This window comes from Bos mutus, chromosome 5 (genome assembly GCF_027580195.1).
Source record: "Bos mutus isolate GX-2022 chromosome 5, NWIPB_WYAK_1.1, whole genome shotgun sequence".
NCBI classification, from domain to species: Eukaryota; Metazoa; Chordata; class Mammalia; order Artiodactyla; family Bovidae; genus Bos; species Bos mutus.
Genome location: NC_091621.1, coordinates 6,645,075 through 6,666,239, shown reverse-complemented (window position 1 = coordinate 6,666,239; position 21,165 = coordinate 6,645,075). Strand labels below are relative to the sequence as shown.

Genomic DNA, 21,165 nt, shown 5'->3' with positions numbered 1-21,165 from the left:
GACCATCATTACCACTCACTGGATTTCTGCCAGATCCTCCCAACCTGTGTCCTGCTTCCACCTTTCTCAACCTGCTCTGTCTCAGTGTTACTCCTCTGCTCAAAGCCCATCCAGTGGCTTCCCTCTCATTCAGAGTAGATCCCAAACTCCCTAAAATGCCTGCCATGCCTTCCACCATCTGCCCTTGTCCCCATTACCTCTCCATCTTCTATTACCCTCCCATGTGACCCCTCTGCCACCCTGACCTCCTTGTTCCTTTAATATACCAAATACTCCCCTGCTTGCACATTTGCTGTTACCTCTCCTGGAATGGCTTCCCCTAAATATCCGTGAAGATAGTTGCCTCAAGTCTTTCAGGTGTAGGCTCAGAAACACCGTCTCCACAAAGACTTCCCTGATCACCCAGCTTAAATTTCAACCCCACCTCCTCTTACTTATTCTCTGTTCAATATTTTACTTGTTTGCTGACCATCTCTTCCCACTAGAATGGAAGCTACACAAAGGCACAAATTTTAGTTTTGTTACTGTGTTGCTGCTAAGTCACTTCAGTCGTGTCCGACTCTGTGCGACCCCATAGACGGCAGCCCACCAGGCTCCCCCGTCCCTGGGATTCTCCAGGCAAGAACACTGGAGTGGATTGCCATTTCCTTCTCCAATGCATGAAAATGAAAAGTGAAAGTGAAGTCTCTCAGTCGTGTCTGACTCTTCGCGACCCCATGGACTGCAGCCTACCAGGCTCCTCCGTCCATGGGATTTTCCAGGCAAGAGTACTGGAGTGGGTTGCCATTGCCTTCTCCGTGTTACTAGCACCTAAATCAGTGTCAGGCACATAGCAAGCACTCCATAACTGGTTGTTGAGTGAAAGTAACATGAGGCAAAACACACTATTTCACCCACAGAGGCTGCCATAATCTGCCTCACAGGATGCTCAAAAGACCTGGACATAATGGAACTATCTGAGCACTTTCCTACGTGCAGACACCGTTCTAAGAACTTCACACACTAGCTCATTAGGTGCATGCAATAACTTACATGTATTAACTAAGTTAACTCTCCCAATAACCCTACCAGCAAGTTCTATTATTACCACTTTTGACAAATGAGGGAGAAAACGACTGGTTAAGTAACTTGCCCAAGGTCACAAAACTACTGAGTGATGGAGCCAAGATTTTGACAGGCAGGTCTGGGCCCAGGGTCTAGCCCTTAAAATGTGTCACACTTTAATGTCACACATATGTCATTATTTCCTGGATTTTTTTTTTTTTTTTTTTGAAGAACAGCATTCAATTTATAATAGCATCTTGTATTTTAAAGCCATTCTTTTGATTTCAGTGTTATGTCTGGGTTTGACTTCCTTCATTTCTACAAGGGTAAGGAACTCTTTACCTTGGAACAAAGTCAATATTTTTCCTCTACTGAAAGGGGATGGGGGGAGAGACAGTCAAAACTCTGAAAACAGAACCAAAGTTTCAGTGAGTATCTTTTAGAGAAAACACCAGTCTCTGCCATAGAGTGTGGTTACAAGTGACTTAAGTAACAACCATCATTTCTGGAGCATTTAGTGGACACTTTGACATCATGTTATTTCATCACAACCCACAAACACGACCAAGTAGGTGCTATGGTTGCCATGTTCCAGATAAGGAAAGGACTTGCAGAAGTTAAGTAACTTGACCCAGAGTCACTGGGAGCAGAACTGGGATGTGAATGGGCAACCCAGACTCCTGGCTGTGTGCTGCCCATCAGTCCTGCCCGACTGGCCGGCTTCTCGAAGGTAACAATGACACTTGCTCTGAGATGCTAGGAGGAGAAGGAGTGAAAGTAGGATTCCCAAGACGGGTGCCCACCTGCAGCCCCACGAGTCTGTGTATGTCCTGGGAGGAGGGCAGATCGCAGTCGTCGGAGAAAGCTGCTGCGTGGCCCAGGGCCAAGGTGGTATCATACAGCTCTTGTATGTCCCCTGAATTAACAAACACCAGGAGTTACAATAGTATAGCACTCATTCCAGGACTAGATAGAGCTTAGAGCATAAACAATCCCCGATTTTACTGTGGAGGAAAAGTATGTAATCTGTGGTTTCAAGTGGTTTGGCATTTTGCTTGAAAAGAATAGCTCATATCATATGAAAAGCCACTTGATAATGAGCTCCGATCTGCATTGGTCAGATTTCTTTATTTCTGTGGCTTTGTAGGCACTTGACCAATGCTCATCTTATTTCGCATGTGGGAAAGAGAGAAGACAGCATTTAACACTACAGTTTAGCTTGCTTCTAGTAACATCATCAGTGAGGCTTTATCCCTCTGTGTTTCAGGGTTGCAGGGTACCTATTACAGACTTTGACAGGGAGTGGCTCTCAGAAAGTCGATTGTCCCAGAAAGTGAATATCAACCTTTGTTTTCAAAATATTCTCTGATTTTTTATAATACCACCAAATTTAATGAGCCATGAAAATCACTGAGCCACTAGATATTTCAAAATTGAACAGAGGTGGGCATTCTACTTATCAGCTGCTCCTTTTCTGAGTATTCTTGGCATCGGCGAGTATACCTTGGACGATTACATCATCATCCAAATAGATGACTTTCTCGTGTTGGTGGATAAGCAGAGGGAGATAAAATCGAACAAAGTTCAGCTGTTAAAACAAGAAAAGAAGTAATGGTGAGGAAGAGACAGAAGTTCCAGTGTATAATAGGGGTGCTCATGGGTCAGCTTTGACCGTGACCATGGCTCAGCTCTAGGTTTGGAGCAGAATAAAACAGAGACTGCAGAGAGGCCTGCCTGAGCTTCCTAGTGCCCAGTTTACTTGGGGCCCTGGGACTGAAATCAGCACCCATCAGAGGTTCTTCTAGATCCAACCTCCGCCCCCACTGCTGAGACTGTCACTATTTTCATCGCTGTGAACTGCTACAGTGGAAGTCACAGAGTATATTAACCTTTCTGGCCACAAATTGCCAGCCTTTCTCTATACTCAGTAATTTGACACTGGTCAACTGAAACAGCCTTAAACACACACACACACACACACGCATCATCCCTCACATCATCACATCACACACACAGGCTCAATGTCTTAGCTCCTTGAACCAGAGAAAAGCCAGAGATGCATGGGCTGAGGATGGGTGTCTTAATATTTTAATGTACTGTGCTCAGTTGCTTAGTTGTGTCCAACTCTTTGCAACTCTGTGGACCATAGCCTGCCAGGCTCCTCTGTCCATAGGATTCTCCAGTCAAGAATACTGGAGTGGGTTGCCATTTCTTCCTCCAGGGGATCTTCCTGACCCAGGGATCGAACTCAGGACTCTTGCATCTCCTGCACTGGCAAGCAGATTCTTTACCACTAGCATCATGTGGGAAGCTATAATAATGTATAATGCAAAATGCGAACTCAGTGAGCACTCTTGATAATAAATATCTGGAATTTGGAAAAGATCGTATCATTAGAAGACTTAGAATTTAGTAAATTTTCAAGGATGTATTTAAAGAATAATCATACATAGAAGGAAGCTGAATTTTCTGTAAACCTGCCATCAAAACACCACTTTTTATTCAGGAAAGTGTCCTTCTTGTAAGAACTCTTGCAGTGAAACACTTTAAGATTGCTAGTGCCAGGGGAAAAGTTGGTGTTGCCTGAAAATATTAGTCAATACTGTGAAGTAAATACCCAATCTTGTTACAGTTTTCCCTTAGTTGCTAGGATACTCTGAGCTAAATGTAATGTCCAGTCACAGTACACACCACTGGCAATGGGTGGGGAATATATTTTTCTGGTCTCACTACTTGGCACCCCAACCACCCCTTAGGTATATTTACACATATAAAAGGATGCTACATTTTCTTATGCTTCATTTCTTCTTTCATAGCTTCATTATGTAAACTTCATAATGTAGCTTCATTATGTAAACCATCTTACATCCTTTCTGCAACAGATGCTTTATAAATGGTCAAAGCAGAGTTTGGTGGAGATCTAACACTGCGAGGCTTCAGAAACATTTCATGTGCACCCCAGTGGCTGGCCCTCTACCCTGAATAAGCATCTCACCAAGAACCATATCCTACATGTGTAATCCCTACTCACAGGCTGGAGCAGCTCAGGCCTTGAGGAGTCCGGTCTGATCTTTCCTTTAAGGACCACAGGGTTGAATTCCACAATTTTAAAGTTTATTTCTCTCAGTTTAGAATGTTCAATCCATTTCCTAAAGAGATAACAAAAACAAAGAACAACATCTAGCGCACACCTCCGACCTTGCCTCAACACACCTATTGCCTTGGAGTCAATGTCTTGCCTCCTTAGAAAATTAAAAATGCAGCGTGTGTAGCCTTAGCCAATTCTAGTCTATAAATCCTTCTGATTTTTTCCCCCATCTGGTTCAGTTTTGAATCTTTTTTTTTTTTTTTCATTCACATAACTCCTTTTGCAAAGGAAATGAAGCAAAATAGTAATAACCAAATATCTCCCCAGAGCCTTATAATATCTCTGCAGGAAACTGGAAGAACAATAAGCGTTCCTTCTTTTAAAAAACAAAACAAAAAACTATTTATTTATTTAGACTGCCTTGGGTCTTGGTTGCAGCACGCAGGTTTGGTTGCTCAACAGCATGTGGGATTTTAGTTCCCCAGCCAGGGATCAAACCCACGTCCTCTGCATTGGAAGGCCAATTCTTAGCCACTGGACCACCAGGGAAGTCCCAGTGTTCCTCCTTTCTTATAAAGCAGCATCTGTAGTTGTTGGTGTTCTCTTTGCCATGGGGTAAGAGCCCTGTAAGGAGGCAGGGCATCCTTTGACTGGATCGTGTTTACTCTGCTGTTTGGACTCCAAGGATGACCTAAATTTACCTTTATCTTTCACTCATCTGTCTTTCCTCCCCACCTTCATCTCCTCTTCTCCACCCTCTCCGCTTATGTGTGCTCCGTCTTACAGAAATTCTGCCTAGCGTTTATCCAATTTGTAACACGATTCTTCATAGAAATGATTTCAAAATTAAATTTCCAATTTTATTTTTCATGTGGGCCACACATTTTAAAACCACACATGGTAACATTTTTGCTGATTAAAAATCAACAAGAGGGGTTTCCCTAGTGGCTCGGTGGTAAAAGAATCCACCTGCCAAGGCAGGAGACACAGGTTTGATCCCTGGTCCAGGAAGATCCCACATGCCGAAGAGCATCTAAGCCCGTGTGCCACAACTACAGAGCCAGTGCTCTAGAGCCAGGGAACTGCAACTACTGAGCCCATGTGCCGCAGCTACTGAAGCCTGTGCGACCTGAGCCCATGTTCCACAATAAGAGAAGACACTGCAATGAGAAGCCCATGCACCGCAACAAAGAGTCTTTTCCACTCCCCGCAACTAGAGAAAAGTCCACACAAAGCAATGAAGGCCACAACTAAATAAATAAATAAAATTCTTTTTAAAAATCGACAGAAGGATTCACTCTTCCAAACAAAATTTAGACCTGAAAATTTTGAAACATAAAAATCAGTCATTTATACAATGTTAAATATCAAATATATCTCAATAAAGCTAGGGAGGAAAAAATCATATAAACAAGAAAAAAAGAGACAACCAACAGAAAAATAGACCAGACATTTGAACAAGTACATCGAAATGGTAAGGAAACATGTGGGAAAAAAGGGCTCAACCTTATTAGAAATCAAGGAACCTCAAATTAAAACCACAATTCAATATCCCTGAACACCATCAGAATGGCCATGCCAAGCATTGGTGTTATAGGGGCGTGTTTACCAAAGGATCCCACAAAGATGATCATTAAGCTGTACGTGGGGTTTATACAATTCTCTGTTGTGTGTTATATGGCAAAAAAAAGAATTTTCCAAACATTTTAAAATGGGGTGGTGGAGATGACAACCAAGAGCTGAGAAACAGCCCCTGCTTAAACGTCATGAAGCCCTGTAGTTACCGCCTTCCTCTGGTTCAAGTACAAACCCTCACTCCTATTACACATGCCATCCTTCTGGTTTGGTTATCTGGTATTCACACCCACAGATAATTAAAGAGCTGTTAACAACAGGCTAAGTGAACAATCTGCAACAGTAAGTGATAAGAAGAATTTGGTGATCTGGTTTGGGGTTTGGTTATCTGGTTTTCACGTGTGCATGCTTGTGCTCAGTCACTTCAGTCATGTCCAACTCTTAATGACCCCATGGATTGTAGCCTGCCAGGCTCCTCCATCCATGGGATTCTCCAAGCAAGAATACTGGAATGGGTTGCCATGTCCTCCTCCAGGGGATCTTCCTGACTCAGGGATCAAACCTACTGCATTGCAGCGTTTCAGTCGAATCTCTCCTGCATTGCAAGTGATTCTATACCCTCTGAGCCACCTGGGAAGCCTGGTTTTCATACCCACAGATAATTAAAGAGCTGTTAACAATGTGCCATCACTTCATGGGAAATAGATGGGAAAACAGTGGAAACAGTGTCAGACTTTATTTTTTGGGGGGGCTCCAAAATCACTGCAGATGGTGATTGCAGCCATGAAATTAAAAGACTCTTACTCCTTGGAGGAAAAGTTATGACCAACCTAGATAGCATATTGAAAAGCAGAGACATTACTTTGCCAACAAAGGTCCATCTAGTCAAGGCTATGGTTTTTCCAGTGGTCATGCATGGATGTGAAAGTTGGACTGTGAAGAAAGCTGAGTGCCGAAGAATTGACGCTTTTGAACTGTGGTGTTGGAGAAGACTCTTGAGAGTCCCTTGGACTGCAAGGAGATCCAACCAGTCCATTCTGAAGGAGATCAGCCCTGGGATTTCTTTGGAAGGAAGGATGCTAAAGCTGAAACTCCAATACTTTGGCCACCTCATGTGAAGAGTTGACTCATTGGAAAAGACTCTGATGCTGGGAGGGATTGGGGGCAGGAGGAGAAGGGGACAACAGAGAATGAGATGGCTGGATGGCTTCACCGACTTGATGGACATGAGTTTGAGTGAACTCTGGGAGTTGGTGATGGACAGGGAGGCCTGGGGTGCTGCAATTCATGGGGTCGCAAAGAGTTGGACATGACTGAGTGACTGAACTGAACTGAACTGAAGTGAACAATCTGAAATAATAAATGATAAGAAGAATCAGAAATGAGACAGAAAAACCCACAGCAACCAAGGACCGTTTAGATAAAGAGCAATTGTGTTTTATATCTTAGTACCTCCTGTGGTGCTGTTAAAAAAAAATCTGATCATAAAAATCAAACATGAATACATTCTCCTTATAAATGATGGAAACAACACTTAAAATACCTTGAACTTCTCTTCATCACTGTTCTCTCTATTTCTTTCATCCTCCTTAAAAATAATTACTTTTTACAGCTGGGGGGGTATTTCTGGGTCTTTTTTTTTTTCTTACAGAAATACATACATGTACATGTACACATTTATAGTTTGGGGCTTTTCATTTCATTGCTTCAGATTGAATGCTGTGTCCTCCACATATTTGTATGCTGAAACCTAATCCCAAGTGTGGTGGTATTTGGAGGTGTGGCTTTAGGAGGTGATTAGGTCTTGAGGGTGGAGCCCCCATGAATGAGGTTAGTACTCCTATAAAAGAGACCCTGGTGAACCTCTCTTATCCCTTCCCCATGTGAGAACACAGCAAGAAGGCAGCCTGCTATGAGCCAGGAGGTGAGCCCTAACCAGACATGAATCTGCTGGCCCCTAGATCTTGGGCTTCTTGGTCTCCAGAACTTGAGAAGTAAAGTTCTCCTGTTTTTAAGCCAAACCATCCAGACTGTGGCATTTGGTTACAGCAATTCAAATGAATTAAGACATTCATAAAGTAGGTCAGTATATGAGGAGTACTGCAACTTGTATTTTCCACTTAATAATATGCCTTGGGGATCTTCTATGCCTTCTTTCTTTGTTAATAGCTGGATCATATTCCATAGTTCATTTAAATATTCCATTGATGGACATTTAAGCACTTAGCAATTTTTTTTATTATTTCATGTAATGCTGAAATTAACATTGTTGTATGTATATTTTGGTAGTATGTACTAGAATTTCTGTAGTACATATTCCCAGCTGTTGAAATGGAATGGTGAATCAAAATACATATACAATGCCATTCTATTAGATATTTCCATACTGTCCTCTCAAAATGCTTTAGTAATTAATGAAATGTGCATTGTGCAAACAAGGAATAAGCATGTCTATTTTCCTGCACAGGATGGTGCTGTCCTATTTAGATTTACCATCCTGATGAGTGGACAACTATATGTCATCGTTTTAATTTGTTTTTCCCTACTAGTAACATGGAACATCTTTTCGTGTTTGCTGGCCATTTATAGCTTTTTGTTCTGTGAATTGTCTGCATTCTGTGCTCATTTTTCTACTATATGCTTGTCTTTTAAAATTTTTTTGGTAAGAATTCTTTATACATTTTGGATAGTAATCCTTTTTCTACAATACATGTTGAAGACAGTTTTCCTAATCAGTTGTGTGATCAGTTTTACTCAGTGTTTTTCACCAGTTAACATTTTTTTAATATTAGCAGTCAAATCTGTCCATTTTTCCCCCTGAGGTCTGGGAGTCACTCTCCATACCAAAATTATACAACTATCCTGCAATTTAGTAATACATTTAGAATTTTATCTCCTGTTTATTTCTTATAAATCCAACTCCAATTTATGGTTTAGTATGGTGTGTGATAGGAAAGAAGTCACTTTGCAGTTTATGAATTATAATTAATGATGGTTCTGAGCTATATTAGATGATTACATTAATAGCCTCTCAGGTTAAGAAAAGCAGAGAAAAGAGAAACTTTGAGAAAAAAGACTCTTGTAAATGGCTTAAGGATTGGGTTTCCTTCATGCATTAAATAATTCTCTTCTGTAGAACAATGCACTGCCCTACCAGATTAATGAGGCTTTGCTGAAATTTCCTTAGCCAGGCAACACATTTGTCAGGCCATCAGGTAAACCTCAGGTTATCCTCTCATTAATTTGAAGGACATTTATCAAACCCAAGAAAGAAGAGAATCCATATAAGGAAAGATAAGAACAATTAAAAGGAAGTAGAGGGACTTCCCTGGTGGTGCAGTGGATAAGAATCCAGCTGCCAATGCAGGGGACACAGTTTTGATCTCTGATCTGGGAAGATTCCACATGTCCCAGAGCAACTAACTCTGTGTGCCACAACCACTGAGCCTACGTGCTGTGACTACTGAGCCTGCACAGCTGGAGCCCGTGCTCAGCCACAAGAGAAGCCACCACAACAAAAAGTAGCCTCTGCTCGCAGCAACTACAGAAAGCCCATGAGCAACCTGGGCTCAAAATAACTACAAAAATAGTTATTATATTATTGCTACAAAAATAGCAACCAAAAAAAAAAAACCAAGTTGATTTAAAAAAAAAAAAGGAAGTAGAAAACTCCAGAGTCTACAGTACACATATTACCGTATTCGGGACAGAGTGTTCCGGAGCCCAACTACATAAAACAAGATGTTGGCATCAGTGTTGCTGTAGATGCTGTTGATGGCGGCCATGGCAGCGCCCATCCTGCCTGCTGCTGCACAGATCACCACCGGAATTTCATCCTCCATCTCCTCCGGGGTCTCAGAGTCATCATCTGGAAACATCAGAAGCAGAGTCTTGGAACATGAAGGAATTTCACAGTCCGGCTTGTCTTTCCCACTCCAGGGGGAAGACACACAGTGGGGAAGGGACTGTCCATCATTCTCCAATATCCAACTTTCCTTCTCTCAGAACATTGGAAATTTAGCTGGCACGTAGCCAACCACTATTTTTCTAGACTCCCTTGCAGCTTTAAGTGACTAAGTGTTGACCAGTGAGATGTTGGTGTCAGTATATGTGCAACGATTGTGTTTGCCTTTAAAAAGAATGTGGGGATTTCCCTGGTGGTCCACTGGTTAAGTGGTTGAGTGAAACTATTCTATATTCTATGATAGTAGATAAGTGTCATTATCAATTTCTCAAAACCTGTAGAATGAATAACACCAGGGGTAAACCCTAATGTGAACACTGGTGGGGATTCCCCAAAAGTTCAGTGCTTAGGACTCAGAGCTTCCACTGCAAGGGGTTTGTTGCCTGGTCAGGGAACAAAGATCCTGCATGCCTCGTAGTATGACCAAAAAAAAGAAGAAGAAAGAAAGAAAGAAATTAACTATGGACACTGGTGATAATGATGTGTTAATGTAAGTCCATGGAATGTAATACATGTACCACTCTGGTGCAAGATGTTAATAGTGGGGGAGGCAGTGCGTATGTGTGTGTGTATGTATGTGTTTGTCTGTGTGTGTATGTGTGGTGGAAGGAGGAATGGGAGAAGTCTCTGTACCTTCTGCTCAGTTTTGCTGTGAACCTAAAACTGCCCTAAAAAGTAAAGTCTATTAAAAAATCAACACGCACTTCTCGAAAAACTCCAGCCCAAACAGAAGAGAATCCAGTAAATGGTGATCGTTTTCTGCAGCCCTCTCAGCCTCCATTTCAAAGGCAGACCTTCTGCCAGGTGGGTGTGTGTCTCTCAAACCCTTCTTAATGTACACCCAAAGCATGTAAACTACACACTGCATAAATATTACATGAAATTTGATGAATTATTTTAAAACCAAAATGAAATCATACTTTCATAGTCTCTGTAACTTGCTTTTTTCATATAACATACCACAGATATCCATCTTTCAATGCCAACATTGTGTTCTTTTGGGCAGTATTTCATAGCACCGATTGCTTTTTAAAATTTTAACACTGAATGGGATAAAAATGTGCTACTGGATAAATTTATGTGGTCCAAACACTTTATCACATATAAATGTATGGCCAATTAAATAGTCAGGATATGTGCTTTCTAACAGTTCTTTTCAGTTCAGTTCAGTCGCTCAGTCATGTCCGACTCTTTGCGACCCCATGAATCGCAGCATGCCAGGCCTCCCTGTCCATCACCAACTCCTGGAGTTCACTCAGGCTCACGTCCATCGAGTCAGTGATGCCATCCAGCCATCTCATCCTCTGTCGTCTCCTTCTCCTCCTGCCCCCAATCCCTCCCAGCATCAGAGTCTTTTCCAATGAGTCAACTCTTCACATGAGGTGGCCAAAGTACTGGAGTTTCAGCTTTAGCATCCTTCCTTCCAAAGAAATCCCAGGGCTGATCTTCAGAATGGACTGGTTGGATCTCCTTGCAGTCCAAGGGACTCTCAAGAGTCTTCTCCAACACCACAGTTCAAAAGCATCAATTCTTCAGCGCTCAGCCTTCTTCACAGTCCAACTCTCACATTCATACATGACCACAGGAAAAACCATAGCCTTGACTAGATGGACCTTTGTTGGCAAAGTAATGTCTCTGCTTTTCAATATGCTATCTAGGTTGGTCATAACTTTCCTTCCAAGGAGTAAACATCTTTTAATTTCATGGCTGCAGTCATCATCTGCAGTGATTTTGGAGCCCAAAAAAATAAAATCAGCCACTGTTTCCACTGTTTCCCCATCTATTTCCCATGAAGTGATGGGACCAGATGCCATGATCTTCGTTTTCTGAATGTTGAGCTTTAAGCCAACTTTTTCACTCTCCACCTTCACCTTCATCAAGAGGCTTTTTAGTTCCTCTTCACTTTCTGCCATAAGGGTGGTGTCATCTGCATATCTGAGGTTATTGATATTTCTCCTGGCAATCTTGATTCCAGCTTGTGTTTCTTCCACTCCAGCGTTTCTCGTGATGTACTCTGCATATAAGTTAAGCAGGGTGACAATATACAGCCTTGACGTACTCCTTTTCCTATTTGGAACCAGTCTGTTGTTCCATGTCCAGTTCTAACTGTTGCTTCCTGACCTGCATACAGGTTTCTCAAGAGGCAGGTCAGGTGGTCTGGTATTCCCATCTCTTTCAGAATTTTCCACTGTTCATTGTGATCCACACAGTCAAAGGCTTTGGCATAGTCAATAAAGCAGAAATAGATGCTTTTCTGGAACTCTCTTGCTTTTTCCATGATCCAGCAGATGTTGGCAATTTGATCTCTGGTTCCTCTGCCTTTTCTAAAACCAGCTGGAACATCAGGAAATTCACGGTTCACATATTGCTGAAACCTGGCTTGGAGAATTTTAAGCACTACTTTACTAGCGTGTGAGATGAGTGCAATTGTGTGGTAATTTGAGCATTCTTTGGCATTGCCTTTCTTTGGGATTGGAATGAAAACTGACCTTTTCCAGTGCTGTGGACACTGCTGAGTTTTCCAAATTTGCTGGCATATTGAGTGCAGCACTTTCACAGCATCATCTTTCAGGATTTGAAATAGCTCCACTGGAATCCCATCACCTCCCCTAACTTTGTTCATAGTGATGCTTTCTAAGGCCCACTTGACTTCACATTCCAGGATGTCTGGCTCTAGGTGAGTGATCACACCATCGTGATTATCTTGGTCATGAAGATCTTTTTTGTACAGTTCTTCTGTGTATTCTTGCCACCCCTTCTTAATATCTTCTGCTTCTGTTAGGTCCATACCATTTCTGTCCTTTATCAAGCTCATCTTTGCACGAAATGTTCCTTTGGTATCTCTGATTTTCTTGAAGAGATCCCTAGCTTTCCCATTCTGTTGTTTTCCTCTATTTCTTTGCATTGATCGCTGAAGAAGGCTTTCTTATCTCTTCTTGCTATTCTTTGGAACTCTGCATTCAGATGCTTATATCTTTCCTTTTCTCCTTTGCTTTTCGCTTCTCTTCTTTTCACAGCTATTTGTAAGGCCTCCCCAGACAGCCATTTTGCTTTTTTGCATTTCTTTTCCATGGGTATGGTCTTGATCCCTGTCTCCTGTACAATGTCATGAACTTCATTCCATAGTTCATCAGGTACTCTATCTAGGCCCTTAAATCTATTTCTCACTTCCACTGTATAATCATAAGGGATTTGATTTATGTCATACCTGAATGGTCTAGTGGTTTTCCCTACTTTCTTCAATTTCAGTCTGAATTTGCCAATAAGGAGTTCATGATCTGAGCCACAGTCAGCTCCTGGTCTTGTTTTTGCTGACTGTATAGAGCTTCTCTACCTTTGGCTGCAAAGAATATAATCAATCTGATTTCAGTGTTGACCATCTGGTGATGTCCATGTGTAGAGTCTTCTCTTGTGTTGTTGGAAGAGGGTATTTGTTATGACCAGTGCATTTTCTTGGCAAAACTCTATTAGTCTTTGCCCTGCTTCATTCCGTATTCCAAGGCCAAATTTGCCTGTTACTCCAGGTATTTCTTGACTTCCTACTTTTGCATTCCAGTCCCCTATAATGAAAAGGACATCTTTTTTGGGTGTTAGTTCTAAAAGGTCATGTAGGTCTTCATAGAACTGTTCAACTTCAGCTTCTTCAGCGTTACTGGTTGGGGCATAGACTTGGATTACTGTGATATTGAATGGTTTGCCTTGAAAACGAACACAGATCATTCTGTCGTTTTTGAGATTGCATCCAAGTACTGCATTTTGGACTCTTTTGTTGACCATGATGGCTACTCCATTTCTTCTGAGGGATTCCTGCCCGCAGTAGTAGATATAATGGTCATCTGAGTTAAATTCACCCATTCCAGTCTATTTTAGTTCGCTGATTCCTAGAATGTCGACATTCACTCTTTCCATCTCTTATTTGACCACTTCCAATTTGCCTTGATTCATGGACCTGACATTCCAGGTTCCTATGCAATACTGCTCTTTACAGCATCGGACCTTGCTTCTATCACCAGTCACATCCACAGCTGGGTATTATTTTTGCTTTGGCTCCATCCCTTCATTCTTTCTGGAGTTATTTCTCCACTGATCTCCAGTAGCATATTGGGCACCTACTGACCTGGGGAGTTCCTCTTTCAGTATCCTATCATTTTGCTTTTTCATACTGTTCATGGGGTTCTCAAGGCAAGAATACTGAAGTGGTTTGCCATTCCCTTCTCCAGTGGACCACAATTCTTTTAACAGCTATTATAAAAGCAACTCATTTCTTTCCATGGAGAAAGGAGTTTGCAGTGGCATCAGCCAGCTGAATGTGTTGGCCTGTGGGCAGGAAATGAAATGTGAGGAGTAAAGAGCTTGAAGTTCGAAAACATTTGGCCTTATATGACCTTCTCTCTTTCTCAAAGCAATTTACTGAGTCATTCTTTCCATACTATTGTGGACTGAATTGTATATCCCTAAAATGCATGATGCTGAAGCCCTAACCCCCTAGTATTAAGTTAAATGAGGCCATTTGCGTGTTCAGTCACTCATGTCCAACTTTTTGCAACCCCAAGGACTGTAGTCTGCCAGGCTCCTCTGCCCACGGAATTTTCCAGGCAAGAATACAGGAGTAGGGTGCCATTTCCTTCTGCAGGGGATCTTCCTGACCCAGCGATTTCTTGCATCTCCTGTATTGGCAGGCAGATTCTTTACCACTAGCATCACCTGGAAAGCCCTAAATGAGGCTATTTTTGCTGATTAAAAAGTGACAAATGGTGTTTCCCTGGTGGGTGGGTGATAAAGAACCCACCTGCCAATGCAGGAGACGTAGGTTTGATCCCTGGTCCAGGAAGATCCCACAGGCCATGGTACAACTAAGCCTATGCGCCACAGCTATTGAGCCTGTGCTCTAGAGCCCTCAAACCACAACTACTGACGCCAGCACAGAGCCCTCACTCTGCAACAAGAGAAGCCACCGCACTTAACGAAAAGCAGCCCCTGCTCTCTGCAACTAGAGAAAAGCCTGCACAGCAGCGAAGACCCAGCACAGCCAAAAATAAATTAATTAATTTTAAAAAGATAGATTGGGGAAAAAAAAACAAGAAACAAACAAACAAACTTGGGGCCAGGAGTGTGTTTTAACACACCCTCTGTGTGGTTCTTATAAGTGTTAAAGTTTGAGTAGGAGTAATAACTCTAGAACACAACTAAAATGTTAGTCTTGGTGGGTTTTCTACAAACAAGTCCTGGGAAACTGACCAAATTTTTGCTTGTCTCTGAACCCACCTATTGAAAAGACTAAAATTGTGTCCTTAAGTATTTCATCTCATTCATTCCTTTATTTAGCTGTCCTGGGTCTTCGTTGTGGCATGCAGAGTCTAAATTTTATTATTATTATTTATTGGAGTATAACTGTTTTTCAGTGTTAGCTTCTGCTGTACCATAAAGCAAATCAGCTATATGTATACATGTATACATGTATCCCCTCTTGGACCTCCCTTCCACTGCCTCCCCCATCCCACTCATTTAGCTCATCATCAGTTATGGCATGCAAACTCTTAGTTGTGGCATGTGGGATCTAGTTCCCTGACCAGGGATTGAACCCAGGCCCCCTGCATTTGGAAGCTCAGAGTCTTGGCCACTGGGCCAGGGAAGTCCCAATTAGGTATGTCTTCTTGGTAGACTACGTGCCTGCTTACCTGCTTCATTCTTTTCTATATTCATTTTTACTGTGGTAAAATATGCAACATGAAATTTACCATCTTGGACTTCCCTGATGGTCCAGTGGCTAAGACTCTGTTCGCCCAATGCAGGGGGCTGGGGGTTTGATCCCTGGTCAGGGAACTTGATCCCACATTCCTCAACTAAGAATTCACATGTTGCAATTAAGATCTGGTGTAGCCAAATAAATATATTACAAAAAAATCTTACCATCTTAACCATTTTCAAGTGTACAGTTCAATGGTATTAAATACATTCACAACTGTTGTACAACCATCAGTATCATCCATCCCCATAACACTTTTCATCTTGTAAAACAGAAACTCTATACCCAGTAAACACTAATTCCCTCCCCCACCCACTCAGCTCCTGGCAGTCATCACTGTGTTTTCTGTCATCATGAATTTGACTATTCTGTCTCATATTAGTGGAATCACACAGTATTCATCTTTTTGTGATTGGCTTGCATCACTTTTCATACCTGCTTCATTCCTGAGCATGGTCCCCTTATGAACTTTCTTATACAGAATCCCACAGAGGGTCACAATCAGAAGGAACAGCAACACCTGGTTAACTGAAATAAAGATAGAAACATGTTCAAGTCTAACCTGTCAAACTGAAATTGTGGATTAAGTTTAGAATAGCCAGTGTGAACACATGTGCTCCCTGACATTTCTGACATACACAGTATGTCAGTACAGATCTAGAACCTTTCTCTAAGCAGACAGCATTTGGAGTAAAGGGTTAATCTACGATACTGATGATACTCAAGGATGTCAGGTGTAGTTTAAGAAGAGACAGGGCTCTTCCCAGGCAGTCTGATGTACAGATTACTTAACCTCCCTGAGCCTCAGTTTGCTCATCTGCTAAATGGGGATTGTAATAATAATCATTACCTTTCAGAGGTGTTTTGAGAGTTAACAAAGCCCATGAAGGCCCAATAAAGACTTTAAAACTCTTATGTATTATCATTTACTATTTTTGTGCATCAAGATATTCATTTATTGGCTTCATACTGATCTATTTTCTGGCCTCTAGGCATTTGTCTTCACATTTGGAAAAGGAAGGAGTTGGACAGTCTTCATGGATGCCTTTCAGAGCTACCTCCTAAAGCTCAGTTGTTCTGCCTTACTGACACCCACCATCTCCTCTCTGCCTTTCTGGGTTATCAGATTCAGACAGAGACAAGCAGGTACTATACTCAGTTTAAAACAGAAATACAGAGAAGCAGAAGACAAGAGACAAAATTTAGAGTTTGTCAATACAACTGATTAACATTCCCATCCCACAGCCAGTTTGGGGAAGCAGCCCAATGCCTCTACCATCTCACCCTTTTTTAGTATAAGTATATCCCATTCAGTATTGGGGATATACTTACACTAAAAAATTATTCATAGTTTATTAGAAATTCAAGTCTAACTGGATATTTCATCTTTTTATCTGCTACATTGGGCAGCTCTACTCTGAGGGTAACAGTAACACAACTAGGTTATTATTTTCCCACTAGATTCACAAACAAATGGATATAAAATCAGAGGCAAATCCAGGTTTTAATGGTGTCATAAGATTAAATAATTTGAGATGACTCTTTAAGAATAAGAAGACAAATTACAAATTAGACACAAACATGAATATTTATTTAAAATGAGAAAATAAACCATATTTGCAACTTTTATAGAACCATCAGACCACTCTCATGAAAAATCTACCCCTGAGCAAAACACTTAACTTTCTACAGAAATCATCCTCCTATGATAATGCTAAGAATTGCCTTTGGAAAACTATCCATGAAAATCAAAGAAAATTCAAAAATAAATAAATAAAAGAAGACACAGAAGAAGACCCAGCATCAAAACAGTCCTCCAAAATATCTATTTTAAATCATAACTTTCCAAAGTTTGTAATCTTACTTTTTCGTAACAAAGCCATGTGGGTTCACGTGGATAAAAACTGTGACCTGTGGATTAAAGAATAAAATTTTGTTTAAGAGATAATCAACCCGAAAGTCATAATACAATTATTAAGGACTATGTCTTTGACTGTTTGATATATGGCAAATTTTATAATCATTCTTAACTGTTCTGAATTTAGAATTTTGGAAACTATTTCATGAATGTAGATCTCACCTCTTCAGATTGATTTCTCTGGTTGTACAAAATGTGCAAAAAGCCCCCAATGGGAATCTTTTACCTTCTTCAAGAAGCTGTGGTACATATACACAATGTATTACTCAGCTATTAAAAAGAATGCATTTGAACTAGTTCTAATGAGGTGGATCGGAGAAGGCAATGGCACCCCACTCCAGTACTCTTGCCTGGAAAATCCCATGGATGGAGGAGCCTGGTAGGCTGCAGTCCATGGGGTCGTGAAGAGTCGGACAAGACTGAGTGACTTCACTTTCACTGTTCACTTTCCTGCATTGGAGAAGGAAATGGCAACCCACTCCAGTGTTCTTGCCTGGAGAATCCCAGGGACAGGGGAGTCTGGTGGGCTGCTGTCTCTGGGGTTGCACAGAGTCGGACACGACTGAAGCGACTTAGCAGCAGCAGCAGCAGCAATGAGATGAGTGAAACTGGAGCCTATTATACAGAGTGAAATAAGTCAGAAAGAAAAACAGCAATAAGTATATTAATGCATATAGTGGAATTTAGAAAGATGGTAACAATAACCCTATATGTGAGACAGCAAAAGAGACACAGAGGTAAAGAACAGACTTTTGGGCTTTGTGGGAGAAGGCAAGGGTGGGATGATTTGAGAGAATAGCATTGAAACATGTATATTACCATATGTGAAATAGATTGCCAGTCCAGGTTCGATGCATGAGACAGGGCGCTTGGGCCGGTTTACTGGGATGACCCTGAGGGATGGGATGGGGAGGGAGGTGGGAGGAGGGTTCAGGATGGGGGACACATGTACACCCATGGCTGATTCATGTCAATGTATGGCAAAAACCACCACAATATTGTAAAGCAATTAGCCTCCAAATAAATAAATAAAGAAAGAAAGAAAGAACAGCCATGTGAGTTCCCTGGGTTAGCAGGTCAGATGGCACTAACTAAAAGAAATGTCACATAAGAAAGTTTCCTTGATATAAACTATCAATTCCATGCCTTTTCCTCTGCTATCATAACTTCCTTCCTTTGATAAGGATGCTCCTACATCTTTAAGAAACAGTAAGAAAACAGAACCATCCTTAGAGGAGTACACTTTACACCCCATTCAATCATTCATTCAGTAAACATTTACTGAGATCCTACTAAAAGTCCAGCACTGTGCTATGTCCTGGGGATGCAATAATGAACAAACTAGTCCTGGTCCCTAACATCATGAAGCTATATTCAGTGGGAAAAACAGATATTAAAATGTAACAAACAAAATACTTATCAGTAGATTATGACTGAAATAATTAGACATAAAGGAAACAACAGAGCTGCTGTAATAAAGATGAATAGAGGTAGGGAAGCATCTTGAAGACAAATCAGGAAAAGCCTTGAGGAGATGACATTTGATCAGGAGAAAGAGCAGGAGCCAGTGGAGAGAATGCAGAAGAGCATACCAGGCAAAGGGAACAGCAAGTGCAAAGGCCCTGGGGCTGAGGATCCTAAGTATCACAAGAGGCTCAGTGTAGCTGGAACATAGCGGACTAAGGGAAAGACTGACCAGAAGAGGCTGAAGACAAACTGTGGGGGTCAGTAAAGGAGTATGGATTTTATTTTAAGTGCATGTAGCCCCCTTCATCCACCTTTGTCTTCCTTAAATCCCTAAAGTAATGTTTTTCAAACATTCCCACAGAGATTCTTATGATAAAGGAAAGCAGACACTCAAAGTCATCCACAGTGAGTTGAAAATATCTAACAAGTTTCTTGCTTTACCTTTAAATTCATGTCAACTGTTACAAAAATATCTGAAAAAATAGTTCCTTTCATTGTCAGAAGAGCTCTTTTTGGGAAGAAAACTTTTCATTGTGAAATCCAGGTTTTCTATGCATAGATGAATGGATAGAGGTAAGAGAAGAAGAAAGCTAAGAGTAAATGATGAGCTGGAATCTGGTGGTTTGGCCACAGCCCCAGAAGAACAGCATATAAGGTGGAGAAAGGTCCTGGGACAGGAGCTGTCAACCACCCATTAGAACTTACTAAACAACACATTTCTAAATAACCAACAGGTTACTGAAGAAATCAAAAGGGAAATCAAAAAATTTCTAGAAACAAATGACAATGAAAACACAACTCAAAACCTATGGGATGCAGCAAAAGCAGTTCTAAGAGGGAAGTGTATAGCAATACAATCCTACCTCAAGAAACAAGAAAAACATCAAATAGACAACCTAACTTTATACCTAAAACAACTGGAAAAAGAAGAAAAAAAAAACCCCAAAATTAATGGAAGGAAAATCATAAAGATCCAAGCAGAAATAAATGAAAAAGAAATGAAAGAAATAATAGTAAAGATTAATAAAACTAAAAGCTATTTCTTTGAGAAGATAAACAAAATTGACAAACCCTTAGCCAGACTCATCAAGAACAAAAGAGAGAGGAATGAAATCAACAAAATTAGAAATGAAAAAGAAGAGGTTACAACAGACAATGCAGAAATTTAAAGGATTATGAGACTATTATGAACAACTATATGACAATAAAATGGAAAACCTGGAAGAAATGGACAGATTCTTATATAAGTTCAATCTTCCAAGACTGAACCAGGAAGAAATAAAAATTATGAACAACCCAAGTACAAGCACTGAAATTGAAGCTGTGATCAAAAATCTCCCAAAAAGCAAAAGCACAGGACCAGATGGTTTCACAGGAGAATTTAATCAAACATTTAGAGAAGGGCTAATGCCTATCCTTCTAAGTCTCTTTCAAAAAATTGCAGAGGAACACTTCCAAACTCATTCTATGAGGCCACCATCACCCTGATACTAAAACCAGACAAAGACAACACAAAATAAGAAAACTACAGGCCAATATCACTGATGAACATAGATGCAAAAATCCTCAACAAAATTTTAGCAAACAGAATTCAGCAACACATCAAAAAGCTCATACACCATGATCAAGTTGGGTTTATTACAGGGATGCAAGGATTCTTCAATATACACAAATCAATCAATGTGTTACATTATATTAACAAATTGAAAGATAAAAACCATATGATCATCTCAATAGATGCAGAAAAAGCCTTTGACAAAATTCAGCACCCATTTATGATTCAGTTCACTTCAGTCGCTCAGTCGTGTCCGACTCTTTGCGACCCCGTAAATCGCAGCACGCCAGGCCTCCCTGTCCATCACCAACTCCTGGAGTTCACTCAGACTCACGTCTATCGAGTCAGTGATGCCATCCAGCCATCTCATCCTCTGTCGTCCCCTTTTCTTCCTGCCCCCGATCCCTCCCAGCATCAGAGTCTTTTCCAATGAGTCAACTCTTCGAATGAGGTGGCCAAAGTACTGGAGTTTCAGCTTTAGCATCCTTCCTTCCAAAGAAATCCCAGGGCTGATCTCCTTCAGAATGGACTGGTTGGATCTCCTTGTAGTCCAAGGGACTCTCAAGAGTCTTCTCCAACACCACAGTTCAAAAGCATCAATTCTTCAGCACTCAGCCTTCTTCACAGTCCAACTCTCACATCCATACATGACCACAGGAAAAACCATAGCCTTGACTAGATGGACCTTTGTTGGCAAAGTAATGTCTCTGCTTTTGCATATGCTATCTAGGTTGCTCATAACTTTCCTTCCAAGGAGTAAACATCTTTTAATTTCATGGCTGTAATCACCATCTGCAGTGATTTTGGA

The 21,165-nt window shown here is 41.1% G+C and overlaps 1 protein-coding gene across 1 annotated transcript in view; it reads right to left on the bottom strand.

Moving 5' to 3' along the window:
- Positions 1-21,165, bottom strand: part of GLT8D2 (glycosyltransferase 8 domain containing 2) — a 42,212-nt gene that overhangs the window by 5,813 nt on the left and 15,234 nt on the right. The window contains exons 2-7 of the mRNA XM_005899075.3: positions 17,282-17,328; positions 15,853-15,945; positions 9,404-9,575; positions 4,076-4,193; positions 2,548-2,632; positions 1,848-1,960 (exon numbers count right to left, since the gene is read on the bottom strand). Coding sequence (XP_005899137.1) covers positions 1,848-1,960; positions 2,548-2,632; positions 4,076-4,193; positions 9,404-9,575; positions 15,853-15,945; positions 17,282-17,300 — 600 coding nt within the window. The 5' untranslated portion in view covers positions 17,301-17,328. The remainder of the gene's footprint in view (positions 1-1,847; positions 1,961-2,547; positions 2,633-4,075; positions 4,194-9,403; positions 9,576-15,852; positions 15,946-17,281; positions 17,329-21,165) is intronic.